Here is a 25,357-nt window from a genome sequence, read left to right on the forward strand (position 1 = left end):
TTGAGTGCCCCCCCCTGGGTGAATGGTTAACTACTGATAAAAGTTTTTGGCAAACATTCTCTTATAAGAACATCTAAATTATTGAAGCTCTCGGATGTTCTTAACCTTTTTATTTTAAAGCCTAAAAGTTTCATCTCACACGAAGTGCGTTAATCAAAATTTTCTTTTGAGCCAAATTAATAGCCTGGTCCCTCCTACTTTTATTGATTTTTAATCCATACTGTAATTAAGTTTACCCTAATCCGAAATCTATAGAACCGATTACCATGCTATTCGTCAAACTATGATATGTTGTTTTTGCTTTAATACATCATCCATCAAGCTTAGTTAACGTTACGTTAAGAAGCTTTCGTTTTGAATTTTAGCAGAGATTTGTAAAACTAAGCAAAAACATGTAATGAGCTGTAATGGACATTTAGGTTTACTATTCATCCTGGTTCAACGATATGGTAAAGGTTAGTGTCCTTATTGGGTTTTTTTGTGGAAGCAAAAAGACAAACTGTGGATGAGTCTGTCTATAGTACTTCCAAACTGTTGCAAAATCTCTCTGTTTTTTTCTAAGGTTTCGTTTAAAAGCGATGACGTAATATTTTGATGTAAAGCATGGAAAAATCGTTATGATTTTCAGTTTCAATTTTTTTTAATAATGACGAACAAAACTTTTTAAATCAAATTTCAGATAAGAGTAATTTGAGATTTAAGGAAAAAAGTGATTATCGTAACGACATATTTTCTGATTAGCAGTTATTTTTTAAATGATTCGCAGATAAAGGAAATTTCAAACACCAAACCAAAATCAAGACATATGTTAGGATTGTCTTGGTACATTTGATTCAAGATTCTTGTTTTTTACACCCCTGTCTCCAACCCCGGTTTTCCAACCGGTGGTCAATTGTTATTGAGATAATGGAAATTTTCTAATTTCAAACTTTTATTATTTTCAAACTAAGAAAATTCATGATGGGTGGCTAAAGAGTCAGTTTCTTCTCTTGGTTTGCTTGCTAAATGAACGAAAATCTACTTTGCTCTAGCTAAAAAAAGGTTCGAATCAAAGAAAGCGTTTTTGAATATTTCTTCTGACGGGGACTGAGAAATAGTTCGAATTAAAGAGAGTAGTTATTTTTTAATGTAAGTGGATTCAACTCGATAACCTTTTGGTAATGCCTAGTTGGAAGTGATCCAATCGGTTCTTTAAAATTCACTTTTCTACAAATCTTCTTCTTTAGTTAGCTATGGGAAAAAAATATAATTAATTTCATTCTGTAAATTTATTGGATGTCTATGGAATCTACATTTTCAATCCATTTCGATTAAGTAGTGAAATTATGAAGTTCTTTCAGCCTTCATTGGGGGGGGTTTCATGGTTGGCGGAGGAGCGGAATCGGCCCTTTTTTCGGACGGAGTGGCGGAATTTGGCGAAAATTTAGACGGAATTACGGAAATTGGGTTCTCTGACGGAGACGGAAAATTAGACAATTTTAGTGCGGAAAAACGGAATTTAGCAAAAAAATTTGCGGAATTTCGGAATTGGTAAAACATTTTCAAAATTTGCGGAATTTTCGACAAAAATATTGAATTTCAAAGGAATTTTCGGTGACGGAATTTTGGTTCAATTTAAGACGGTGTGACGGAAATTGGAGAAAAAATTGGCGGAATTACGGAATTGGGTACCCCCTGAAACCCCCCCCTTCATTTAACGTCAGGTTGACAAAGCGAAAACTAAATCCCCCGGCTAAATCCAACTCTAAATATATTTAAATTTCTTAATTTCTTTTTCCAGTGAACAAAAAAGATACAGTAAAAACGAAAAAAAAGAATCATCGTCATGGCTGCACCTCCCGATATTTTACAACTCTCTAAAAGTCAAGTGCATTTATTTGAGAAATTTTGTTGCATCTATGAAGCCCTAAATGGACAGAAGATCGAATCACAAATACAAACAGTTCAATTGACAACCAATTGTTTCAAATCAAATTTCACACCAATGGTACGGTGGAATCAAATCTTTTATTTGATGTACAAAAGCAATATGACTTACAATGAAGGTTAGTTAAAGGACATCGGCTAACGTATCTCCTACCATTTGCTCATACAGGGTGTGCTGAACAAAAGCCCTGTCTCAGAACACAGGGTCAAGTGGAAAGTTTTGTACACCATTTTTAAACAAAAGAAGGAACTACATTTTTCTCTTTCTGTGCTGCGCGAGCAAAAATTTTGAGAAATTCTTTTGTTTATCACCTGCTTTGTCAGCACACAGGCGGCGCCATTCTATATTATAAAAATAATACCTTCGAAGCATCCAAATAATTAAGTTTGAATTTTGAATTGCATTCTTTCTGACTTTTTTGTCTTGTCAATGACCATCAAGTCTGGATTTTTCAAATCAGAGGAATGTTAAAAGATGAAAAACAGCTTTTCTGATTAAACTCAAAGATCACTTCTATTGAAATCCCTATTGTAAAAACGTTAATTATAGGTCATTAAATGAAAGTCCAGAAAAGACGGCTCGCCATAAAAATCGGACGGTTTCTACATGATTTGACGATAAAAATGAAAATTTATTTTTCCTTTTTTGCCGATTACTAGTTCAAATTTTAAGAATAAGGAGCAATATTTTACCAATGTATAAAAAAAGAAATTCTTAACGCAATGATATTAAATTGGTTCTTGTAAAACTGCCAGAAGTCGAGTAAAATCAAGATGAAGTTATAATTTTCTCGAGCTCTAGCTTTCCATATTATGGTGCGGTTATATCAGTAGAATCGCTAGGAAATTCTGAGCAAGAAGATATAGGTACCTTTTCGTATAGGAGAGGTGTACCCAAAACATAAGCCCTAAAAGTTAGCGCATAATCAGGCTTGAAACAAAAGAATTTTGTCACAACACCTTAATTATGCAGATTTTTTATAGCGACAACAAATCAAACCTATTTACTCGACATAAACTCCCTTAAGGGCAAGAGACCTGGTATATGACGAGCCGTTTTTCCATTGTTTTCAAGAAGCTGTTTTTCCAACTCTTTACATTCCTCTGCTCCTACCGTTATATCCTAATTCGCTTCGCTCAAACGGATATAACTTATTTTCTTTTTGAACAAACTAGGGAATCAAAGTATTCAATATGGATTGCCGTGTATTTCGAAAGCACTGAACACGAGTAATCATAAGTGACTAGAAATAATAGAGTATACAAATAACTAGTATATTGGAAGCAAAACCTTTCCTGATATAAAGAGAAATCAAATGTCTGTAAAATTTTACAATCCTACAGGCGTCGTTAGCTGAATAGATCTTTTTGCTAATAGACCGTCTTCACCCCGGATGAAAAACCTGTCTCTCCACGTAGGCGAAAGTAGGAGTTCTCATTTTGAGCTATTTTGACAGGGGAAAATCGTAATTTGCTAACGCCCTGTTAAATATTCCTATTCAAATAGTACAAGTGTTTCAACTGAAGAAAAATATAACATGTTAAATATTTTGCTGATTATCAGAAGCTACTTTCGTTTAAGACTAGAGATTAGGGTGTGTCAGTGAACTAATACACGCACTGATAATCTAATTTTTTGTTGGTCATTTATCTTGTATGAGGATACGGTTCACTGATTTGATACGATGAAAAATGGCTGTTAAGGTACCTCTGGGAATTATATATATATCTATAAATCAATATAACTTATATCCATATGGGACTACTGTATTGAGAAATCGTGAGATCATATAGTTATTAAGGTTCCTTGGAGAATATATATCATTATCTGTTAGCCATAAAGCTTCTATTCATACGGGAGTAATGTTAGAGAGAATTAGCTAAAATGTTTGTAACTATTCCCTAGTGTATTCATAAAAGAAAATACATTTTGCTTATACAGCATTTTTAAACAAAAGAAGGAACTACATTTTCCTCTTTCTGTGCTGCACGAGCACAAATTTTGAGAAATTCTTTTGTTTAGCACCTGCTTTGTCAGCACACAGGCGGCGCCATTCTATATTATAAGAATAATACCTTCGAAGCATCCAAATAACTAAGTCCTCTCATTTGAATTGCATTCTTTCGGACTTTTTTGTCTTATCAATGACCATCAAGTCTCGATTTTTCAAATCAGAGGAATGTTAAAAGATGAAAAACAGCTTTTCTGATTAAACTCAAAGATCACTTTTATTGAAATCTCTATTGTAAAAACGTTGATTAGGTCATTAAATGAAAGTCCAGAAAAGACGGCTCGCCATACAAATCGGACGGTTTCTACATGATTTGACGATAAAAATGAAAATTTGCTTTTCCTTTTTCGCCGATTACTAGTTCAATTTTTACGAATAAGGAGCAATTCTTTTACCAATGTATGGCAAAAGAAATTCTTAACGCAATGATATTAAATTGATTCTTGTAAAACTGTCAGAAATCGTGTAAAATCAAGATGAAGTTATAATCTTCTCGAGCTATAGCTTTCCATATAATGGTGCGGTCATGATGCAGTTATATCTGAACAAGAAGATATAGGTAAAAGTATATTTTCGTATAAGTGAGGGTGTACCCAAAATATAAGCCCTAAAATTTTGCACATAATCAGGCTTGAAACAAAAGAATTTTGTCACAACACGCTAATTATGCAGATTTTTTATAGCGACGACAAAAGAAACCTATAAACTCGACATAAACTCCCTTACATTCCTCTGGTAACAGTAATAGACCTTTTCATAAATTACTTCACGAACATCACTGCCTCATGTTCAAATAATTACCATGGTGATTATGTCTCTTGAGACATTAAATAGAAAGTAGTTTTAATAAAATCCGCTGGGAGTTAATCACCTTTGCAATAATTTCAAAACCAGACAAGTGATGTTCGTGACGTAACTCATGAAAAGGTCTATTACCCACTCATTAATAAAATTGTCGTCTCCCTTTCAATCAATCTATTTATCTTGATTTGATTAAATAGAGTTGGGATTTGTCCTCACAGTTTCTATGCTGTTCTAACTCAGAGTAGGTATATATACAATTCAAAATAATAAAGATTTTTTATCTCCTCTTTTATACAGATAAATGTATGTCAATGTGTCGTGAAGAAGCAAACACCATTAGTTATTTCTACCACGTGGCATATATCCTCATGTTCATCCTAACAGTCAGTAGTAATCTCCTCGTCATCTTCGCAATCCTCAAAACAACAAAATTACGATCCACCATTGCAAATTTATTCATCCTCTCACTCGCTTTCAGTGATCTTTTCGTTGGATTATTCATCATCCCAATCAAAATCAAGAAATCGTTAAACAACATGCATTTTTGCTTGAATGATGAATGGTGCCGATTCTACATCACCACAGACAATGTTTTCTTTTCAATATCAATTACAAATCTTCTTGTTATTGCTATTGATAGATATATAGCTTTACATTATACATATGCATACCCTCGAATCTTAACTCGAACACGTGCCAAGATTGTTATTGCAGCGCTCTGGTTTTACGGTATTATATGGGGATTCCTTGCAAATATCCCTTGGGATGATTCTGGAAATGATGCAATAACTATCAATAGAGGATCGTGTGTTTTGGAAAACTCGTATTATATTTATTCTGTTTTTGTGTTGGTGTTCAGTATCCCGGTCATCGTCATGGGTGTCATCTATATCCGAATCTTCCTAATCGCACGACATCACGCTAATGATATCGTGAACTCGACATCGTTGTCACATAATAACAATAGTAAACAAAATGGAGACACGCATCACGGAGACATTTCCCTCATAAAAGAGAAAAAGCCCAAACGACGAAGTATTTTGAAAGGGATTCGATCGTCATTTACATCAGGGTTCACAAGGAGACACGATTCAGCACAATACTACAAAATGATTTTCAAAGCTAGTAAAACGGTGGCTACAGTTTATGGCACATTTGTCGTTTCATGGGCTCCAGTTTGCATTATATCGGCCACGTTACACGCATGCGTGGAATGTTTTGGTGCTGAACCGACGGAATCTGGTCACAAATGGTACACAGTCGTGTTCGTCAATTTCCTACCTATTTTAGCGAGTATGGCAAACCCTTTTATTTATGCAATTTTGAGTAAGCAATATCGCCGTGCATTTAAAAAGATTTTACTTGGAGTTTATCCAAAAAGCTTCAGATGGATGCGGGAACAAAGTAATTCATCGAGTAAAGCTAGTAAAAAAAGCTACGCGGAATCTGTACTTCTATGAATTGAGACATTTAATCTTTACTAAAACAGCAGAAATGTGTAAATATAAAATGATAAAACAATATAATTCTCTGATCAATCTTTTGCTCAAAGATTCTCAATGATGGAGAACAATTGAGTTTTTCAGTCATATTTTAATCTAGAACGGTCACTATTTTTTGTTTTAAAATAATCAATAATAGTGTATAGTGTAAAAAGGACCTTCGATTGTGTTTCCCCTACCATGTAAGGATATATAATGGATAGTATATTTGCATTAGCAGCCAGCAGTCTTTGGTACCTGCTGTGGATTTTGATACACTTTCCATTGGTTATGATTCTTTGAAGCTCCTTATCCACCCGAAATCATCAAATTCAATTAATTTTTTTTATACAATTCCTCTTCTCTTTTCACCATCAACAGTATGATTGCTCTGTGAAAAAGTTCCTGTAAAGCTGCTTCTTCCAATAAATCTTTTGTTGCAAATATTCCTTTTTGTCACTATATTTCTTTTTCTTATTGGGGTAATGTAAATATTTTACTGAAAATGATAATTTCACAACTATACAATAATTTACTACAGAAGATAGGAAAACAACTAATTTTGATCTAATTATTCTTAGGAACATTGTACAACGAAAGCTATAATGTACCATAACTCGGGGAAAGTGTGAACTTAAAAGATAACTTAATACTTTAAATTTCTGAGGATGCCAATCTTTTTATTCTCGTCCCTAAAGCGACTTAAACACCACTTCTTTTTTAACAATATGGACCACGTTCCATGCGTATTATGGCTTTCATAATTTATGATGGCGCTAGATAATTCGCTTCTATAACTTAAATAAAGCCTGATTGAGATTTGGCCGACAATCTGGGGGCAATTGTTTGGGGTGATTTATTCGGAGGGAGGGGGGGGGCAATTGTCAAGGGGGAGGGGGTTAAATTGAAAGGAAAAGGAACCGAAAAGGAACATAAGCTCACTACAGCCCTATATCAGAGCCATGGAATGAAAATTTCCATGAAGATCTAACTGGGGGTCTAGAAATTCTATTGTTCCCAGTTTAAAAAAAATTGTGGGAATAGTTTTGGAGCAATTTTTCTATCGAGTTCAATTATTCCCGATGAGGTTGAAATTGTAAAGTGTTTTTTCCACTAGGGACGAAATTTGTACCAAATCTTCCAGTGGAATGGGTCCCACCAGGCCTGTGATACAGGGGTGAATTCAATGTATTCCAACCAAAGAAAAATGTAAACATATTATACACAATTCGGATGTGGAAGCAAAGTAATTCATCAAGAAGTTAAGAAGTCCTCTTATGACGTCATAATTTGAGATTTATGACGTCACATACGTCGTAACTCGGGTATTCCGGGCCTCGTTTGTTCTTTGATGTTTGACAGTGTTTTCAGTGTTTTTTTCCCGTGGTTACTTTATCCCCGATTTCGTTTACAGATTCAATCGGGATTTCTGATTTACGCCCACACCACCACCCGCAAACACCTTAGAGTGGAGAGATGGGCGGGGGTTAATGCACTATTTCAAATCATCCATTCTGCACTACTTGACCTAATCTAAAGAATCATCGATCCATTCTCCATGTACCACGCTCTGCTCTGTCTCTGAAGGGGTTTTAGAGCAGAGTATCGGAACCACCTGTTCGGTACCCTGAGTACCAGAGCGCAGAAGCCATGTTTTCATTGAGAAAATATCAATTATTATCGATATTTTATTTCTTCGAGCTGTGATACCCGGGGGTGGGGGGGGGGCACACAATTTCGAAAATATGGAATGTGCTTTTCAAAATCGTATCCTTACAGTGCAGCTCAAAATGGCTGAAAATGTACCCTTTCAGCAACCTCGTCCCCGTGTATCCCAGGCTTTATTTACGCTACTGTAAAAAAGAAACTTGGGAAAATTTTCTTTATTATTAAAGAAAAACTGAGAAAAATATTTTTGTCAGCTGTAATTATCAGGCAATAGAAACTTTTTCAAACAAACGAGAAGTGAAACCTTTCTTTTTATCAATTATTTTGAATTTGTTTTAAAATTCGAACCTTTGTAGTGCAATCTCACAGAAACACACCCTTACAGTGCATTTTGGGATGCTGAAAACCCCACCCTTAAGCGCGGCACATGACGTAGGCCAGATCATATGAGTGCCCCCCCCGGTGTGATACTCACGGTACCTGTTCGGAGATATTAGAATGACCGGGAGCGGGAAATACTTTTAGAATCCTGCCTCAAAAATATTTCTGAGGGTAGATTTTCTCTTACTTAGGTTACAATTCCAAAAAGATTTTTTGTCCAAGGTGTTTTGGTGGCGCGTTATAGTACACTCTCACTAATTTAAACTTCATTCGAATATTTCTATAATTCGAATAAATTATCCCCTTTCACATTCGCATTCTAGAGAGAGTAGAGATTTTATTTATTCGAATTTATTTTCGGCGAATCTAGACAGATTTATTTGTGGTGCTATTGCACTTATTTGAATAACATCTTTTTTGCGGCGATAAATTTCAACCAATATTAGGATCGTAAGATATCAACTTTTTCAATTTCATTTGCAGTGAAAGAGCTGGAGTTTTTGGTGACCCCCAGAGTGAAACAGAAATCCACATCTAAAAACATTTTATAACAACATTTCCATCTTCAATCTCTATAAAGCCTGTCAAATTTCACAACCTTCACAAGAAGAAATAAAGGCATGCTTTGTACTGCTGACACAAAGTTGATGATTTTCTTTTTACTCTCGGGTACCTAATAGCCGTCCCCCCCCCGCTAATTAATTTTTCGAAAATTTTCCACCCAGGACATTCTTATTCCAACCCCCCCGCTTATTAATTTTTGGGAAAATGTTTTTGAAAGTTCCCTTTTTTGTCTTAATTCTGCTGTATTAGCCTCCTTTTCAAACATTTTCCACCCAGGACATTTTTATTCCAACCCCCCCGCTTATTAAATTTTGAGATTTTTTCCAACCCCCCTGCTTATTCCAACCCCCCCGGCTATTAGGTACCCGAGAGTATAAATAAATTAATAAATTATCAAAATATACTATTTTCAAACACCAAAAATAAAAATAAAATATTCATCGGATTAGGCGAGACGTAATTAATTTATTGTTCTGCGGGCCCTCTCAACCCTGTTTTTCCCGAAATAAAAAAAAATAATGAAATTGAATTTGCAAAACTAGAGGATAGACTTTAAAAGTTTTTTGCATATATTTTTAACTGAACAAGTTGAAAAAGTTGGAATTCATCCCACAAAACTTAGATGAATTTAAAATACAACAATGGAAATGTCACCAAAGGCACTCATCAATGAAGAGGAAAAGGTCAGCTGCTTCAAAACGTAACAAATCGATTTAGATTAGATTAATTACGATTAGACCGACTCTAGATTTTAAGAAATTATTTTTGAATCATACCGACCGACCGACCGAGAGACCGACCGAATTATAAATCATAAAATATGATAACGATAGGACATTTGGATCAGTTGATCAAGCTATCCATCGTAAAATTAATCCAATTTGAAAACATAGTTGGTATACTGTATACCAATACAATTCTTCTCGCCTTCTTTACATGGTTGATAATCATTACCGATACAATTGTCATAGGATTTCTCACCGTTACGGAAATAAGTATCTCCTGCTTCTGGACCTGACCAACATTCACCTAGAAACGGAAAGACAAAAACAGTAAAAAATAATGATACACTCAGATCAAGTAATGACAATAATTACCTAATGCAGAACATATAGAGAGCAATTAAAATTATAAACCTTAAAATCAAATCAACCGGATATGCTTGAGATCAACCTCGTCCCCGTGTATTCCAGGCTTTATTTAAGATAAAACCTTTACTTTGATGCTTTCAAAAAATAGATTCAAAGATTTTGACGCAAATTTGATTTTTCCCTACTGTGCTGTGCTGTGGGATCTTTGAAAATTTGAAGTGATTTCAAAAAATTGAATATTTGGAGCCCGAAAATCTGGGTTACAAACATTCGAAAAAGTTGCAAAGTTTAATAGAAATTACTAAGTAGAAAAAAAACCGTGACATATGTAGAATATTCTTTCAGGGGAGCAGCTATAAGAATAATAACTCCTCCGGTTGATTTAAAACTTTCTAAACGACAGCATGTGCCGCCAATTTCAAAATCAGACCCTTACAGTACAGCCCTTTAGCAATGCATTTTATCGAACATTTCTCACCCTTACAGTGTAGTTTTATTACCATCCAAAAATGAGCCTGAGATGTCGACACAATGTGCCCAACAAAACAAAATGGGTTTGAGTGAAAAATATAAAGATACATCAGAGTTTTACTGTCCGACTTGCGATTCAGCAGTCCCAAAAACACTCTTACAGTGTTTCCAGCTAATAGAAGACTCTTGTAGAGTACTCTATCAAAAGAACACCCTTCCAGTGCATTTCGAGGGTCTCGAAAAACCTACCATTAAGTGCTGCACATGCCGTGGGTCGGCCATATAAGTCCCCGCCCTCCCCCGGTGCCAATACTCAATCACAATGTTCGCAAAATTCATAAGTTTGAAGTTCAAAGTTGTGCATGAAAATCTCAGACTTAAGCTTCTAAATAATTTCAGTACCGTAGGAAGCATTTTCATTTTGGGGGGGGGGTGTGCATAGCACTACTTCGTCACATATCACTAATTCGTCTTTTATTGTTATTTTCTCTTTTACGTCATAATAAATGCATGAATAATCGCATAAATTATTTCTGATTGATCTTGAGATTAGAGGTGGTTTCTACTTGCTTTTTTATTGTATTGTTCTGTAACACATTTATAGCTGTTGAAATTAAACAAAAAAATTGTTCTTTCATGTGAAGGTGTTAATAAACAAATGAAACAAGAAATAGTCTATGGTTGATCTTTCCATGATCTCTTTTTTTTCTAAAGGTGTTTTTAGATAAATTAGTTTTCACAGTGATCTATCTGTGGAAGTTTTAAAAATCGAAATTTTTTCAGCTAGTTTCTTTCGTATCTCTAAAAGTGATGATAAGGTAACAAGCCAAAATGTAGAAGAAAGAAGTTTTTTGATACATACATCAACCAGGTCACAAGTTCTGAGACACTTTCGTTTTCGACAGATCACTCTATCCTATCCTGATCACGGTTGGCATCCCTTAAAATCGGTCATACCGGTTAAAGGTCGCCGTAAAAATCTCAATAATATTTTTAGGGTTAAGGTTCAGAAGAAAGAACACCCTAAAGCTTAAAAAAAATTGAATGCTCTTAAAAAATCTCGTCGGGCGTTTCGGCCGCAAATGTACTAAAAGTGCAGTTTGGTGGGGTTTTATGTGAAAAATATCTGAATGTTTAAGGAGTAAAGAGTCGCGACAAAGTAGTGTTTGGTGTTTTGGTGCAAACTATGAGCATCTTTGAGGGTAAAAAAAAGAGTGACCAAGTAGTGTTTGATGTTTGGGTGCAAATTAGGAATATTTCTTGTGAGTAAAAAGGCGTGACCAAGTAGTGTTTGGTGTTTTTGTGTGAAAGTATGATCATTCCTAATGAGTAAAAAGGCGTGACCAAGTAGTGTTTGGTGTTTTTGGTCGAAATTATAAACATTTTTAATGACTAAAAAGACGTCACCAAGTAGTATTTGATGTTTTTGATCCAAACTATGAACATTTCTAATAAGGAAAAAGGCGTGACCAAGTAGTGTTTGGTGTTTTTGGACAAAACTATGAAAAAATTTTCATGAGTAAAAAGTGCTTCGTGTTTTTGGTCGAATCATAGTATAAGAAAGCCGCGGCTGGAATGATAACATCTGAATTTCTGTTGTTCTATCTCTGTCGTATTTGATGACTATTTGTTGATCAAGAAATCAGTAATGTAGCATCTTTAATGGTAAATTTTAATAGTTTGTCGTTAATACTTACTTCTCAGTGCGTTTTAGACATTAATGATATGCCCTTGATAATACACTTGTATTATAAAATCATTGTAAAGGAAAAATCAGTAGTATGTATATGATAGTTCTACTCCAGCATGCTCAAAGTGAGTGACTCAAGGTGTGAAAAACGACTCAATGTGTGAAAAATGACTCAATGTGTGAAAAACGACTCAATGTGTGAAAAACGACTTAATGTGTGAAAAACGACTCAATGCGTGAAAAACGACTCAATGTTTGAGAAAATAATGCTGAAAATGTGTGAAATCAAATATTCCAAATAAAAAACGACTCAATGTGTGAAAAATGACTCAATGTGTGAAAAACGACTCAATGTGTGAAAAACGACTCAATGCGTGAAAAACGACTCATTGTGTGTGAGAAAATAATGCTGAAAATGTGTGAAATCAAATATTCCAAACAAGACAAGTGTGAAAAACGACTCAATGTGTGAAAAATAATGCTGAAAATGTGCTCCCACAAACCTAATTTAAGCTATGGGTAAATATTCTGTCTTTTTCATTAGCGAGAAAAATGAGCTTCGTTCGAGTTTGCTCTAAGATCTGGAATACTTGGTTCACTACTAGAGGATTTCTTTACTCCCTTGGATTTATATTTCTTACGCTATCCCTCTGTTAAACAATGGCAGCACCAAATCAAAAAAGAAGTTTATCCTGTTCAGATGCTCCAAAGAAGAAACGGTGTTTCAAGAGCAGAATTTCAAGGTGGAAGAATGACCGAACCTTAAATTTCAATGTCGAAAACTACTTTGATCAAGAAGAGGAATTCTTTATCATAACTCAAAAAACTTAGTGGGCAACATACCAACTCGGTCATTTTCTCTCCTGACAAAGCCATTTTGGAATGGAAACGAAAGAAGTTCAAGAATGAAATGCAAAACGTGTTTTTTAAGATCATGCGAGAAAAAGTCTTGCAATTGCGGCGAGAAATGTGCGAAGGATGTTTGGAGGACTACCCAAGTCAACGTCATCACTACTGTCTCACAACGGAGACTAAGCAATTTGTAGAAGATGCATTTTCGAATCTCCTTAAAGTGGTCGATGAAGAGGAAGCCAACGAAATTTGCAACAAGACGCTACAGATGAATGGTGAAATCAAATATTCCAAACAAGAACTCTTAGTTGATGAACAATGGGTCAGAAATTTGAAACAATTAATTTTAAAATATTTAAATTGTTAAATTATTTTATTACTCATTATATACCGTTACATAAAATTAGAAAAGAAATAAATAAAGCTAAAGAAATAATCAAATTGTTGTCTTTACATCTGTATTGATCTCTTATAGAAAAATGAATGTCATCAATATAATAAATCAGCGTGTTAAGATAATCCACGTGTTCGATTTTCTTTTGTTGGGTACAGTTCTTTACAACTTTTGCTTTCTTTGATTGAATTGGGACCAGTCTCTTTTTATCTTTGTAGTGAGCGTGATATTACATTGAGTACATCTTCGCTTTTAACTTGATAATACTCTCATTCAGCAAAGCCTTAAAAGTAACTCACTTTTTTAGTCTTACTTACATTAAGGCAGTTGAGCTTGACGAAAGCCTCAAATAACTTCAATAAAATACCTTGAAGACTTTCAAAAAGCGAACGTTCCCAAATTCATTCTTTACAATTAAAAATAAGACGTCATTGTTTTCTTTAATCACAATTACTGATGCCTTGGTCATTTTGTTATTACAATACTCCATTTCATTTATATTTATACATTTCTTCTAGCTTTTGTTAGTGCTAGAATCCTTGACCTGTAAACAACGTAGCTGAAACTTATTATCATGATGTTTCAGTAACCCTACCTTACGCTAAATACTTGACCTCGGGTGAAATGATTGACCCAAAGAATAAAAGAAATAAAATACAAGTATAATCTAATCAGAGAGCAATATATTCAGAGCTTTAATGAAAATACAAGTGTCCATTACAGAGATCGATTCGTTTCATTCTTTCATTTCATCATTTGAAAATTGAATTATTTGTCGATGAATCAAAAACCGACGTTTTTCAATAGCAAAATCCAATGCTTCCTCAAAGTCCATATCTTCTTCGTCTCTAACTCTTTGCAAAGTTTGCATGATGGCTTTATGAGTCATATTCTTTTTCATTGCCCGGAGAAAAAGGATCTTGTATTTATAAATTTCATTAATTGATAAACCAGTCTCTTCGCATTCGTTGAACATGGTCTCCCAGATATTTATTGTTTCTTCATCACCTTGAGATTGTTCACTGTCATCAGAATCTTCATCATTGGACATTGACTCACTGTCTGGATGATCCTCATCTTCTTCCTCTTCAGATTCTTCAGGGTGGGCTTTTGCAACATGGCGATTGTAGTTGCTTTTTGTGGAAAAGGTCTTTTCGCAATCGTCACATTCATACATCGTCGCCCTTGGTTTTAAACATTATGAAGAAATGGAATCTTGTCTTGCCAATTTATAGGCCAAATGCAAGAGGAATCCGATGTAGGGTTTCTCTTTAGGATCTTGGATTCTTGTTCTTCAATTGAATACGCTCGTGTCTTTTTTTTCTTTTCTTTACAATCGATTTTGGGACTAAGCTAGCTTGATCTTAATTTACATTTCCTAGTCTATTTTATTAATCATTTTGGGACTATCACCTAATCTTTGTTTGGGATTACCTAATCCCTATTAAAGATTACCTAATCCCTCTTTGGGATTACCTAATCTAAGGGAATCCTTTTTGAGATCACCTAATCCATGTTTAAGATTACCTATTCTTTAATTGGGATTATACTGAATCCATGTTAATATGTTTTGGAGATCACCTAATCCCTGTTTAAGATTACCTAATCCTTCACTTAATCTCTCTTTGGGATTACCTAATCTCTGTTTGGGTTTACCTAATTCAAGCTAATCCTTATCTCAGATCACCTAACCCTATTATAAGATCAACCTAATCCTTCTTTGTAATTACCTGATTCAAGTAAATCTTTTAGAGATTAGCGAATCCTTTTATTAGATTATCTAATCCCTCTTTGGGACCAACTAATCCTCATTTGAGATTATATAATCCCTAAGATTTTTTCTTCCAATTCAAATCATTAACTGAAATCGCTGGGCGGGGAACGCCTTCGGCGTTCCTTTTTAACAAAAAGGAAAACCTCTGGTAAGTGGCGGTACAGGGAACGCCGGAGGCGTTCCCCGCCCAGCGATTTCAGTTAATGATTTGAATTGGAAGAAAAAATCTTAGGGATTATATAATCTCAAATGAGGATTAGTTGGTCCCAAAGAGGGATTAGATAATCTAATAAAAGGATTCGCTAATCTCTAAAAGATTTACTTGAATCAGGTAATTACAAAGAAGGATTAGGTTGATCTTATAATAGGGTTAGGTGATCTGAGATAAGGATTAGCTTGAATTAGGTAAACCCAAACAGAGATTAGTTAATCCCAAAGAGAGATTAAGTGAAGGATTAGGTAATCTTAAACAGGGATTAGGTGATCTCCAAAACATATTAACATGGATTCAGTATAATCCCAATTAAAGATTAGGTAATCTTAAACATGGATTAGGTGATCTCAAAAAGGATTCCCTTAGATTAGGTAATCCCAAAGAGGGATTAGGTAATCTTTAATAGGGATTAGGTAATCCCAAACAAAGATTAGGTGATAGTCCCAAAATGATTAATAAAATAGACTAGGAAATGTAAATTAAGATCAAGCTAGCTTAGTCCCAAAATCGATTGTAAAGAAAAGAAAAAAAAGACACGAGCGTATTCAATTGAAGAACAAGAATCCAAGATCCTAAAGAGAAACCCTACATCGGATTCCTCTTGCATTTGGCCTATAAATTGGCAAGAAAGATTCCATTTCTTCATAATGTTTAAAACCAAGGGCGACGATGTATGAATGTGACGATTGCGAAAAGACCTTTTCCACAAAAAGCAACTACAATCGCCATGTTGCAAAAGCCCACCCTGAAGAATCTGAAGAGGAAGAAGATGAGGATCATCCAGACAGTGAGTCAATGTCCAATGATGAAGATTCTGATGACAGTGAACAATCTCAAGGTGATGAAGAAACAATAAATATCTGGGAGACCATGTTCAACGAATGCGAAGAGACTGGTTTATCAATTAATGAAATTTATAAATACAAGATCCTTTTTCTCCGGGCAATGAAAAAGAATATGACTCATAAAGCCATCATGCAAACTTTGCAAAGAGTTAGAGACGAAGAAGATATGGACTTTGAGGAAGCATTGGATTTTGCTATTGAAAAACGTCGGTTTTTGATTCATCGACAAATAATTCAATTTTCAAATGATGAAATGAAAGAATGAAACGAATCGATCTCTGTAATGGACACTTGTATTTTCATTAAAGCTCTGAATATATTGCTCTCTGATTAGATTATACTTGTATTTTATTTCTTTTATTCTTTGGGTCAATCATTTCACCCGAGGTCAAGTATTTAGCGTAAGGTAGGGTTACTGAAACATCATGATAATAAGTTTCAGCTACGTTGTTTACAGGTCAAGGATTCTAGCACTAACAAAAGCTAGAAGAAATGTATAAATATAAATGAAATGGAGTATTGTAATAACAAAATGACCAAGGCATCAGTAATTGTGATTAAAGAAAACAATGACGTCTTATTTTTAATTGTAAAGAATGAATTTGGGAACGTTCGCTTTTTGAAAGTCTTCAAGGTATTTTATTGAAGTTATTTGAGGCTTTCGTCAAGCTCAACTGCCTTAATGTAAGTAAGACTAAAAAAGTGAGTTACTTTTAAGGCTTTGCTGAATGAGAGTGTTATGAAGTTAAAAGCGAAGATGTACTCAATGTAATATCACGCTCACTACAAAGATAAAAAGAGACTGGTCCCAATTCAATCAAAGAAAGCAAAAGTTGTAAAGAACTGTACCCAACAAAAGAAAATCGAACACGTGGATTATCTTAACACGCTGATTTATTATATTGATGACATTCATTTTTCTATAAGAGATCAATACAGATGTAAAGACAACAATTTGATTATTTCTTTAGCTTTATTTATTTCTTTTCTAATTTTATGTAACGGTATATAATGAGTAATAAAATAATTTAACAATTTAAATATTTTAGAATTAATTGTTTCAAATTTCTGACCTATTGTTCATCAACTAAGAGTTCTTGTTTGGAATATTTGATTTCACCATTCATCTGTAGCGTCTTGTTGCAAATTTCGTTGGCTTCCTCTTCATCGACCACTTTAAGGAGATTCGAAAATGCATCTTCTACAAATTGCTTAGTCTCCGTTGTGAGACAGTAGTGATGACGTTGACTTGGGTAGTCCTCCAAACATCCTTCGCACATTTCTCGCCGCAATTGCAAGACTTTTTCTCGCATGATCTTAAAAAACACGTTTTGCATTTCATTCTTGAACTTCTTTCGTTTCCATTCCAAAATGGCTTTGTCAGGAGAGAAAATGACCGAGTTGGTATGTTGCCCACTAAGTTTTTTGAGTTATGATAAAGAATTCCTCTTCTTGATCAAAGTAGTTTTCGACATTGAAATTTAAGGTTCGGTCATTCTTCCACCTTGAAATTCTGCTCTTGAAACACCGTTTCTTCTTTGGAGCATCTGAACAGGATAAACTTCTTTTTTGATTTGGTGCTGCCATTGTTTAACAGAGGGATAGCGTAAGAAATATAAATCCAAGGGAGTAAAGAAATCCTCTAGTAGTGAACCAAGTATTCCAGATCTTAGAGCAACTCGAACGAAGCTCATTTTTCTCGCTAATGAAAAAGACAGAATATTTACCCATAGCTTAAATTAGGTTTGTGGGAGCACATTTTCAGCATTATTTTTCACACATTGAGTCGTTTTTCACACTTGTCTTGTTTGGAATATTTGATTTCACACATTTTCAGCATTATTTTCTCACACACAATGAGTCGTTTTTCACGCATTGAGTCGTTTTTCACACATTGAGTCGTTTTTCACACATTGAGTCATTTTTCACACATTGAGTCGTTTTTTATTTGGAATATTTGATTTCACACATTTTCAGCATTATTTTCTCAAACATTGAGTCGTTTTTCACGCATTGAGTCGTTTTTCACACATTAAGTCGTTTTTCACACATTGAGTCGTTTTTCACACATTGAGTCATTTTTCACACATTGAGTCGTTTTTCACACCTTGAGTCACTCACTTTGAGCATGCTGGAGTAGAACTATCATATACATACTACTAAAATCAACACTAAGAAATTCAAACAAGCACAAAATGGCTAGGCTGAAAGAACTCAAAAATTAATGAGGTGCCTCGAAACGCCTTCACAATATTTCAGTGAAATCTTTTTAGAAATTAATGAAAAAGTACATCAAAATTTCAAGCCAGCACCTTCAAAATTTATCATTTAAACTGACAGGAAAGTTGTCATCTTGAATATAGTTCTTATAATTTCAATTTTGGCGAAAAACTATTGTTTCCACAAAATACCCCTAATATTTGCCCAAAATTAGTTCAAGTGTTCTATTGGGTACAGATTCAAAGATATCTAGCAACAAAAACACTTTTTGTGAAGGAAAATAAGAGAAAAATTTCAAAAACTATCTACCAATAATAAACTGAGCATCTTGATGTTCTTATAAAGCTCGGAGACAGAGATGGAACAGCCATTAACTGAAAAGACAATGCAGTACATATTCCAGCCGCGGCTTTCTTATACTATGGTCGAATTTCTGAATATTTCTAATGAGTAAGAAGTTTAACTTTCAAGTCATGTGACCAAGTAATGATAAAATTTTGAATTTATCTGCAAAGTCTAACTTTTAAATCACGTGACCATGTAATAAAAAAATTAATTTTGCAAAGTTTTCAAAGAACGCTCCTACGACGCCCCGTGACCAAGTAAGGATACATTTTTTTGACTGATCTGCAAAATCTAACTTTCAAGTCATGTGACCAAGTAATGATAAAATTTTGAATTAATCTGCAAAATCTAACTTTTAAATCACGTGACCATGTAATAAAAAAATTAATTTTGCAAAATTTTCAAAGAACGCTCCTACGACGCCCCGTGACCAAGTAAGGATACATTTTATTGACTGATCTGCAAAATCTAACTTTCAAGTCATGTGACCAAGTAATGATAAATTTTTGAATTAATCTGAAAAACCTAACTTTTAAATCACGTGGCCGTGTAGTGGGAATATAAATTTTTGCGACATTTTTAAAGCACTCTTACGCAATGCATCGTGACCAAGTAAGGATAAATTTTTTTGCCTGATCTGCAAAATCTAACTTTCAAGTCATGTGACCAAGTAAGGATAAATCTTTTGGCCTGATCTGCAAAATCTAACTTTCAAGTCATGTGACCAAGTAAGGATATATTTTTTTGACTGATCTGCAAAATCTAACTTTCAAGTCATGTGACCATGTAATGAAAATTTTTTTGACTTAACTGTGAAATCTAACTTTTAAATCACTTGACCGTGTAATGGGATTATAAAATTTTGCGAAATTTTTAAAGAACTCTTACGCAATGCATCGTGACCAAGTAAGGATAAATTTCTTTGCCTGGTTTGCAAAATCTAACTTTCAAGTCATGTGACCATGTAATAAAATTTTTTGACTTAACTGTGAAATCTAACTTTTAAATCACGTGACCGTGTAGTGGGAATATAAATTTTTGTGAAATTTTTAAAGAACGCTCCTACAGTACAATGCCCCGTGACCAAGTAAGGATAAATCTTTTCGACCACACATCAACATTGTGCTTTAGAATTTCTCTTCACAATATTACATGTATAGTATTGATTTGATTGGTCAGTTAAAGAAATGTAAAATGTCAAAATATATTTTTTATTTACCTATGCGCCCATCATTTTCACACCTAACGGTAATTATTTTATGTACCCTAGAAAAATATATCTGTCAATCAATTTTTCATATTTTATTCAAAGATATCTGTCAATCAACTTCTTAGCTTGCATAATAGCACATGTTACGTCGTGTTTAAATGATTAACAATAATCTAGTAGAAACCATGTATATTTAGCTGTTTACTTTTTAAGCATAAATTATGACGTAGAAGAGAAAATAACAATAGGAGACGAAGTAAGGATATGTGACGAAGTAGTGCTATGCACAGGGGGGCTGAAGTTTGGTGGGGAAATTTTGAAAATTGAGCTCTAGATTGCTTAAAAATACACTCAAAACATGCACATAAAAGACAATTATGACAAATTAAAAAAGAAAAACTTTGCATTTTGCAAAATAACCATTTTTGAAAAAATTATTGGGGGGGGGCATAGCCCCCCTTGCCCCCCCCCCCCCAGTTGCTACGGCACTGAATTTTGAGGTTTCAACTTATGTATGCGCTTACCGTAGAATTGAGTACTGAAGAAGGCGTAATTCAATTCTTTTGCTTTAGCAGCACATCGGCAAATAAATTCTTTGTGGTATGTGTTCCAGTTGTGCCAGTCAATCATCTTGCCTAGAAAGTAAGAAGAAGTTTTGCTTATTCAACTACAAACATCTTTTTATAACAAGTGATACTTTTATGGACCTACCTGGTTATCAAACTAATCAATTAACACTGAAACAATGAAACACATAAGACATAACTGGTCAAAATACAAAAAAATAAAGAAAATGAAAGCATATCTATTGAGAGAAACTCTCAACACTATTGAAAAAGATTTTTGAAAAAAAAATTAACAAGTGATACTTTTATGGACCTACCTGGTTATGCATTTAACACATATATAATTAATATCTACGTGAGCATGACCGTTAAACAATCATTCAGAACACACATAGTAACGATCTATTAAAATTAGTCGTTTGTTCCTTATAAAAAAAAAATCAAAATTTCATGCTCTTGAAATAATCTTTCATATTCAAGACTTCGTGAGCAAAAAAACATCTATCTCCTCAAAAAATTGATTTATTTGGCTAAGAACATTGATGTATGCTTAATAATAGTGATTCTTATAGATAAAGATGCGTTTTTTGAGCTGAAAAATTCTTTTTTTACAAAAATCTGCTTGAGCCATCAAAAAAATCAGAAAAATTAACGATCCAATTTTTCACAAAGTCCAAAAAACCCGTTTTTTAGCCGTTTTTTGGCAATTTTTTTTTCAAAAATCAGGCTCCGTCACATTTTGGCCACCACCATTTTACACCTTTGTACCGAAAATCAAAAGATTCCTATGATTCAACCCTGAGAAAAGTTGGTGATAGACGAACGAACGGACGGACGAACGAACGAACGAACGAACGAACGAACGAACGAACGAACGAACGAACGAACGAACGAACGAACGAACGAACGAACGAAACGAACGAACGAACGAACGAACGAACGAACGAACGAACGAACGAACGAACGAACGAACGAACGAACGAACGAACGAACGAACGAACGAACGAACGAACGAACGAACGACGAACGAACGAACGAACGAACGAACGAACGAACGAACGAACGAACGAACGAACGAACGAACGAACGAACGAACGAACACATGTTAATTTATAAGACCTCCACCCCACCGGGGTAGGTCAAAAATGCATTTTGGTCTAGGCTCACTCGTTGTCAATTTTTCTTTATTTCAAGCCTTCTTAATAATATTCTTTACTCAGTTATTGGCTTAAAGGAGGCTTAATGTCAGCATTTCCTTAGCCATTTCTGAAATCTGTGGCATGAATTGTTTTTGATTTGTTCCTATAGGTGTTTGACCAAAGCTGAGCAGTGTGTTTTTTTTATGAAATAAAGTTCTTTTAAAATAGAATTCATAATCATGGATAATTCAGATATTCAAAACGTTATTTTTTTAATCAAAAGATAAAAAATACAGGCATAGAGAGGGAGGGACGTGTGATATGGGCTCAGCTTCTTGTCTAGTGTATCATCAGCTTTCTAGTCTATCAGTAATGTAATAGCGCCTGGGCTATACAAAGTTGAAATGAGCTTAAAGGAACGAAAAAACACACAAACAAATAATTGAAACTCTGGGTACAAGTGGAATAGCACAATGGAAAATATATCTTTACCATTCCATGCCCGATGCGAAGGGTCTCTTTCAGTCAAGATCAACTCTGGAAGAGGTCTGGGGTTAGCTTGGTCGTCATGGAAACAACCAATGGAACGGTATTGAACGAAACATCCACCGTCATCTAAAAGAAGTTGACAATTATATCAATTGATAAATGTTTCTTAACCCTATTATTATCAGGCTTTTTCGGATTTTGTATTCTCAAGGAGGGGGGGGAGTGTTTTCCACCAGCCTTGCATAACTTTTGATCTAGGAAAGGTATGGACTTGAAATTTGGCACAAATGTTCTCTACCATAAAAGGAGTTCATAGAAAAAAATTTCGGTTGATGACGTCATCATAAAGGTGATGACGTCATCACAAAGTTTCACAATTATCACTGACCAATGAAAAAGTACTATTCAATAAAATCGCAATTAAAGTTGAACGAATGGAGATTTTTCAGTTCTGTTTTGAATTTCCAAAAGCCAAAAAGAATATCTATAACATATTTGCCGGTTTTTAACATACTAATAAAATCGATACAGAAAATGAGTAAATTTTTTCAAAAAACAATGACGTCATTTTTGATGACGTCAGCAGTTTTAAAAATTTTTTAAATATTTTTCAGAATTTATCATTGATACCTAAAACCTGTCAAAATTTGAAGTCAATTCGATGCCTAGATCAAAAGTTATGCTAAATTTAAGATTTTGGGATTTACAGGGTTTTAGCTGGATTTTATGATATGCCTGCACTAAAAAGTCATAAAACCTGATCTGGTCGGTGTATAATTGTAAAATTTGGTATACATGCTGCTAATAGGATTATATTAAAAGTCAAAAACTTTCAGAGTGTTAAAAAAAATTTTCAGTGAGCTATTAGCAAAAGAGTGCCAGCCTAGTGGAAAACACCCCCCCCCTGATAAAAATAGGGTTAAATAAAGTAACTAGGGAGAAGGAATGGCAGCAAGAAGGAAAAAGAAAAATCACAGACTTGTATTGTAAACATTTCTCTTTCCCAGCTTTGCTATTGCAGCTCGCAAACATTGTTTGCATAACATATTGTTTCTAGGGAAATGGCCTACTAAAAATGTTGGTTGATGGATCATTAGAAAGTGTATCCTTTCTACTCTTTTCCTGACATTTGGTTCGTCTTACAATCAGTACTATGGATGATTTACGAGTCAGTTTTATCAGATTGATAGCAATTAAGCAAGCTTCCTTAGTATAAAACACTTACGTTGCGGACCAGGGTTCGTTGGGCCTAAATTTTAAAGAAAATACAAACAGTCAAGTATAAATTTACATCTTATAACTCATGAGACTTATAATCCTATGAGACATAGAGATTTCTACCACATTGGGAGCATTAATTAAAGTTGTTCTGACATATCAATTGATATCGTATATGATTTGCTCTTTTGGAAGGCGTAAGATGACTAATGTCAATAGAATCCCGGTGCCGAAAGCATGAAGACTTTTTAACCACCCAGATGCCACTGGTAGCTGAGTTACAAAAAGCAATTGTAGAGGCAATCCAGGGGTCGATCAGGGACATGCAAATTTTGTAGTAAACTAATATTCATTTTCACTAATCGCAAAGAAAACTTACATTGGAATGAAGCATGTTTTTCGATTTCTGGTTTTTCTTCACATTTCTTTGGCAATCCATCACATGACAGGCTTTCAACTGTGGTTAATTTGCCAATGATTTTTCGTTCTCGTGATCGTTCACCACAGGTAGCTGACCAGTCACTCCATTTCGACCAATTACATTCGATTGTTGCACAAGAACCTAAATACAAAAAGAAAGTATGGTAGATAATCGTGAACACTTATAGACCTATCAAACCTTAATTGTGCGAGAAAAGGGGTTGTTTGGTTTCGATTTTAACAGGATCGAATGAAGTCAAATTTCTAAAAACATTTAGCATTACCACAGAACCTGTTCCCATTAAAGCATTAGGGTTGGTTATTTACTAGTTGTGAGTGAGTGTTGGTCGATGTATTCTACGTGAAATCATTACCGTGGAGGGTATGTTATTGATGTCCTTTTAAAAGAGTTTGTTTTTATCATAAATATACTATCTGTAGAGCACTTTCATAGAGATTTACAATTTGGACAATTTTATAAAGGCTAAGTGACAGTAACCAAAAGCCAAGAATTTCATATCTGTTAAAGACGACAGCTGTGGTAATTCCCCGAAATTTCTGGATATGGTCAAATATAGTACATAGGGACGTTGAGCTTTGAAGTAAGCACAAACCCAATTTAATAAAACGTGACCACAAAAATCGTTAAAAAAGAGCGAGCTTACATTTTTCATCTTTCGATTCTGTTTCTTCAGCCTTTGGACAAGAATGTTGTAAGCCTTCACACGTGTCCTTCATGATGGTCTTGTGAATGACGTTGATTGGTCGAGAGCGTGTGATTCCTTTACCGCATGGTGCCGAAAACTCAGACCAGTCCCCTGGTACACATTCAACATAATCACATTTACCTAGATCGAAAAAATAAAGAGACACAAACTTAAAATAAAGATATACGGTATATCATTGGGATTTACATTTTTAGAAGTTTCTTGAATGTTGATACCAAAAAAGGCAAGGCTAGCAAGTAAAGAGAGATTACAGTTACCTAGGAAAGTTGATTTTTTAATAAGGGAACGACACATTCCCCGTATAATAGGAAAATATCACATCTCTCTGATTCTAATAGCGCTCACGAATTGCGCTCACGAATTGTACTAACTAACGTCCATCAGTTATTTAATTTTTAATAAAAGTTAAAAAGTGGTGCAATTATCTCTGGTTACTACGATATATGTCTAATGTAACATAGAGGAAAAACAAAAATGATTACATTTAGTGGATCTTTCCTCAACTTCTTCTTCCTTTTCACACGTTTGTTTCAATCCATCACACGAATATCGTTCTTGAGTTTTCACCACAACGTTAATCGGACGTGATCTGGAAGCATCGCCACATTCTGATGACCATTCAGACCATTGACCAACGTTACATTCAACATAAGAACACGTGCATTTAATATTTCGATCTTCTGTTTCGACGTCTTTCTCACAAGTTGTTTTCACACCTTCACATGAATATTGTTTCACTGTTTTGGTGATGGGGTTAATACTTCGCTCACGTTGGGCTTTGCCACATTCTGCGGACCACGAGGACCACGAGGAAGCAACACAGTCAACAGATTCACATTCACCTAGGTGAAAGGG

General features: G+C 34.6%; 2 protein-coding genes across 3 annotated transcripts in view; one reads left to right on the forward strand and one right to left on the reverse strand.

Annotated features, from left to right (window-relative positions):
* The first annotated feature begins 1,784 nt into the window (after nucleotides 1-1,784).
* On the forward strand, nucleotides 1,785-6,538 carry LOC136824796 (adenosine receptor A2b-like). The gene is made up of 2 exons (XM_067080775.1): nucleotides 1,785-2,045; nucleotides 5,040-6,538. The coding sequence occupies exons 1-2, from the start codon at nucleotides 1,826-1,828 to the stop codon at nucleotides 6,200-6,202; spliced, it is 1,383 nt and encodes a 460-aa protein (XP_066936876.1). The 5' UTR covers nucleotides 1,785-1,825; the 3' UTR covers nucleotides 6,203-6,538.
* A 2,670-nt stretch (nucleotides 6,539-9,208) lies between these two features.
* LOC136824795 (uncharacterized) overlaps nucleotides 9,209-25,357 on the reverse strand; it is a 52,962-nt gene continuing 36,813 nt past the window's right edge. For both annotated transcript variants that reach the window (XM_067080774.1, XM_067080772.1), the window contains 7 exons: nucleotides 24,985-25,344; nucleotides 24,440-24,622; nucleotides 23,734-23,916; nucleotides 23,362-23,385; nucleotides 22,140-22,262; nucleotides 20,467-20,577; nucleotides 9,209-9,865 (listed from right to left, as the gene is read on the reverse strand). In XM_067080774.1, the coding sequence (XP_066936875.1) occupies nucleotides 9,708-9,865; nucleotides 20,467-20,577; nucleotides 22,140-22,262; nucleotides 23,362-23,385; nucleotides 23,734-23,916; nucleotides 24,440-24,622; nucleotides 24,985-25,344 (1,142 nt within the window). In that variant the 3' untranslated portion in view covers nucleotides 9,209-9,707. The remainder of the gene's footprint in view (nucleotides 9,866-20,466; nucleotides 20,578-22,139; nucleotides 22,263-23,361; nucleotides 23,386-23,733; nucleotides 23,917-24,439; nucleotides 24,623-24,984; nucleotides 25,345-25,357) is intronic.

This window comes from Clytia hemisphaerica, unplaced genomic scaffold, assembly GCF_902728285.1.
Source record: "Clytia hemisphaerica strain Z4C2 unplaced genomic scaffold, Clytia hemisphaerica genome assembly, whole genome shotgun sequence".
NCBI classification, from domain to species: Eukaryota; Metazoa; Cnidaria; class Hydrozoa; order Leptothecata; family Clytiidae; genus Clytia; species Clytia hemisphaerica.

What these genes read in the sequence shown, in the direction of transcription:
- LOC136824796 (XM_067080775.1), top strand. Translation starts at nt 1,826, where the DNA reads ATGGCTGCACCTCCCGATATTTTACAACTCTCTAAAAGTCAAGTGCAT. An exon ending in CAATATGACTTACAATGAAG is followed by an intron (nt 2,046 to 5,039) that starts GTTAGTTAAAGG and finishes TCTTTTATACAG; the next exon opens with ATAAATGTATGTCAATGTGT.